At 35.3% G+C, this 3,048-nt stretch overlaps 1 protein-coding gene across 1 annotated transcript; it reads right to left on the bottom strand.

The window, feature by feature from the left end:
* Positions 1-676: 676 nt before the first annotated feature.
* LOC131610455 (7-deoxyloganetin glucosyltransferase-like) lies at positions 677-2,487 on the bottom strand. Its single transcript, XM_058882410.1, has 2 exons — positions 1,800-2,487; positions 677-1,703 (listed from the first exon to the last, which is right to left on the bottom strand). Exons 1-2 carry the CDS (start codon positions 2,311-2,313, stop codon positions 769-771), a joined length of 1,449 nt encoding a protein of 482 aa, XP_058738393.1. The 5' UTR covers positions 2,314-2,487; the 3' UTR covers positions 677-768.
* Positions 2,488-3,048: the final 561 nt, after the last annotated feature.

Here is a 3,048-nt window from a genome sequence, read left to right as displayed (position 1 = left end):
GTGATGATGGTGGAGGAGGAGGTTCCAACGGAGTTAAAACTTGGGTGAAGCAGCTCAGAGAAGTATCTTTTCGTATACGAGATGTCATTGATTACTACATCATGTATGAGGCTTTTCTATAGCAGCTATCTTCAACAATGACTTGACAAATACTAGCAACTCAGGAATTCGTGCTATATTTGTTTTCGCTATATTTGTTTTCGACAAAGGTGAGTTTCCTAATCACTTCATAGATGGATTAATTGCCAAGTTCAAGGTTTTTAAGGTGCTGGATTTTGAGAATTCTTTGTTGAATTCTATTCCTGATGACTTGGGGGATCTTTTCCATCTAAGGTACTTGAACTTGAGCCATACAAAAGTTATCGTTCTTCCCAGATCCATCGGTAAGCTAGTCAACTTAGAAACCTTGAATCTAAGGCAAACTCAAGTGCACGAGTTACCAGAAGAGATAAACAAGCTCATAAAGTTAAGGCTTCTTCCGGTTTATTATAGAAAATATGAAGGGCATTATTCTATGTTGAACTCTACAACAAGAGTGCAAATGCAAGATGGTATTGGGTGTTTGATATCTTTACAAAAACTTTACTTTTTGGAGGCAGATCATGGTGGAATAGACCTTATCCAAGAGCTCAAAAAGTTGAGATAGTTAAGGAAGTTAGGCATAAGGCGGGGAGAATATGGAAATGCATCTTTTTTGCTTGACAATGGAGTACATTAAATAGAAGAAAATCAAAGAAGTAGTACAATGTTGCATTGCAGAAAATAATTCTAATTCTTTTTAAGCAATACTTCATTAAAAACTTTTTCTATGTTCATATATGAACAACCTCCTGGTCGAGTGCTTTCCTCCGCCCTCTTCTTCAATTCCATTGCCTTTTGCTTCATCTTCTTCCCTTTCTCTCCCACCATCAATTCATTGACAAGCTTCTCCACCTCATCTCTCTTCACGTTTGTATCGATTTCAGCTCCAATCTCCCATTCGTTGCAAATAAATCTACAGTTTGTTGGCTGATCAGCGAAAAATGGCCAACACAACATTGGCACTCCAGCACATATACTTTCGGTGGTTGAGTTCCATCCGCAGTGAGTCAAGAATCCACCAATTGAAGGGTGGTTCAACACTTTCTCTTGTGGACACCAACTTGAAATTAGGCCTCTATCTGAAATTTCATCGACAAACTCGGATGACATAACCACCGAGCCACCAATGACAAGATCAGGCCTAATGATCCACAAAAACGGCTTCTTACTATTGGCCAAACCCCAAGCAAACTCCAATAATTGCTCTAGAGTCATAACTGTGATGCTACCGAAATTCACATAAACAACAGACCCCGGTTCCTTGGATTCAAGCCATTCGAGACACTTGGTATCTTCTTTCCAAAGATTGGAATCTAGAGATGCTAATTGATGATTATGTGGAGTTTGGTTTAACAATAGAGGTAAAGGACCAATAGGGTAAAGAGAAGGAAACATAGAGACTAGAGCATTTATTACATCACTCTCAAGTTCATCAAAAGTATTCAAAATAATAGTAGAATCTCTATGAATTCTATCTACCATCTCAATGAAGAACTCTAACATGATATCATTTGGATTTGTTGTCCTGATAAAGTCGACGACGTCCTTCAACCGAAAGTTTTTCAATCCTGGAATCCAGTCTACTTTGGTTTCCAAGTATCCATTTGTTAGATAACTCTCATCTGCATATCATGAACATATCAAAGTTAATAGTTTGAAATTCCGCGCGCACCTACGCATATATTATATTCTGAAGAAAAAGCTATATCTAGTAGTACCTTTGAGTGGTGTGAGACCTTTCTCTACAAAGGAACGAAAGTGCAAAATACACAACAAAGAACATGCACTAGCTGGAAAAAAGAGAACATTTGGTAGTGAAAATTCTTCAGCAGCTTGTATAGTAAATGACATGTTAGTATCAGAAACTATGCAAGTAACTGGAGGGACAAGGCCAGAACTTGCAGAGTCATGAAGTCTAGAAAGAAGTTCGCGGAACGGTTGGAGGAAGTTCTTTCTAATTGATTGACCAAGAGAAGGTATGTCTTGACTAACATCTCCATCACCATCTATTGGAGTTAAACCATCTGGTATGGTCACAAAGGTAAAACCAGCGAAACTGTCAAAGGCTTTTGGACCCCTTGATTTGAGCAAGCGTTTGTGATTGTATTCGGTGTTGACAAAGGTTATGTGAAAGCCTTGAAGGTGAAGAAACTTTGCTAGTTTGAATACTGGATTTATATGGCCTTGAATTGGACATGGAATCAATACTGCATGTGGCTTTTTGTTATTCATTTCTGAGTTTTTGTGTTTGAATGTTGAGCAAAGGGATAAGGCAGTGGTTTTATAGGGATATAATCAATTTTGTTTGATTTGTGGAAAGGAAAATAGAGCAACAAAACAAAATTCAGTCTAGATATTTTTCTGTTAAAATGAAATAATTCTACGCAACATAATAGATGATGCATACTAGTCTAGCTGCCACTTTAATTTGTGAGAGAAGGATAACAGTTTTGCATTAAAATTTTTTGGGGACAAACTTGAGTTTTTTCTTTGTTTTGTAGTTGTGAGAATTGATTTGAATTAATTAGTTTCATAAAATTATTATTTTTTGAGTAAAAGTGATTTAATATAAAATAAATTATGTTTAGATAAATTTTTGTTGAGAATGATGAAATAGAACAAGAAAGAAGATCAACAAGAGTTAGATATATCAAGAAAGTAATTCTTAAGCTAATATATAAATTTTACTATCTAGAAAATTATGTACTCTGAAAAAGACTAAATTGTTCTGCTACTCATACATGCTGTTCCATAGATGTCCTCATTGTATTTCTTGAATTTGTTATAACTTATCGGCTTATTTTTATTTATTATTTTGGTTTGCATTCTACACTTCTTTTTCAAACTGATGCCATAATATAATACTTCAATTGGTCCTATTTATAAGAAAAATTTTACTTTTTTGTTTATTGAAAAGACAATATATCTAACCCATATATTGTCTAGATACATTAGTTACTCAATGTA

This window comes from Vicia villosa, linkage group LG6, assembly GCF_029867415.1.
Source record: "Vicia villosa cultivar HV-30 ecotype Madison, WI linkage group LG6, Vvil1.0, whole genome shotgun sequence".
In the NCBI taxonomy this organism is placed as follows: domain Eukaryota; kingdom Viridiplantae; phylum Streptophyta; class Magnoliopsida; order Fabales; family Fabaceae; genus Vicia; species Vicia villosa.
Note: the sequence above shows the minus strand (reverse complement) of the source record. Positions and strands in the feature narration are given on the sequence as shown.

Coding starts and splice junctions, on each gene's coding strand:
- LOC131610455 (XM_058882410.1), bottom strand. CDS start 2,313: ATGAATAACAAAAAGCCACATGCAGTATTGATTCCATGTCCAATTCAA. Junction 1,704..1,799: donor AGGTCTCACACCACTCAAAG/GTACTACTAGAT, acceptor CATGATATGCAG/ATGAGAGTTATCTAACAAAT.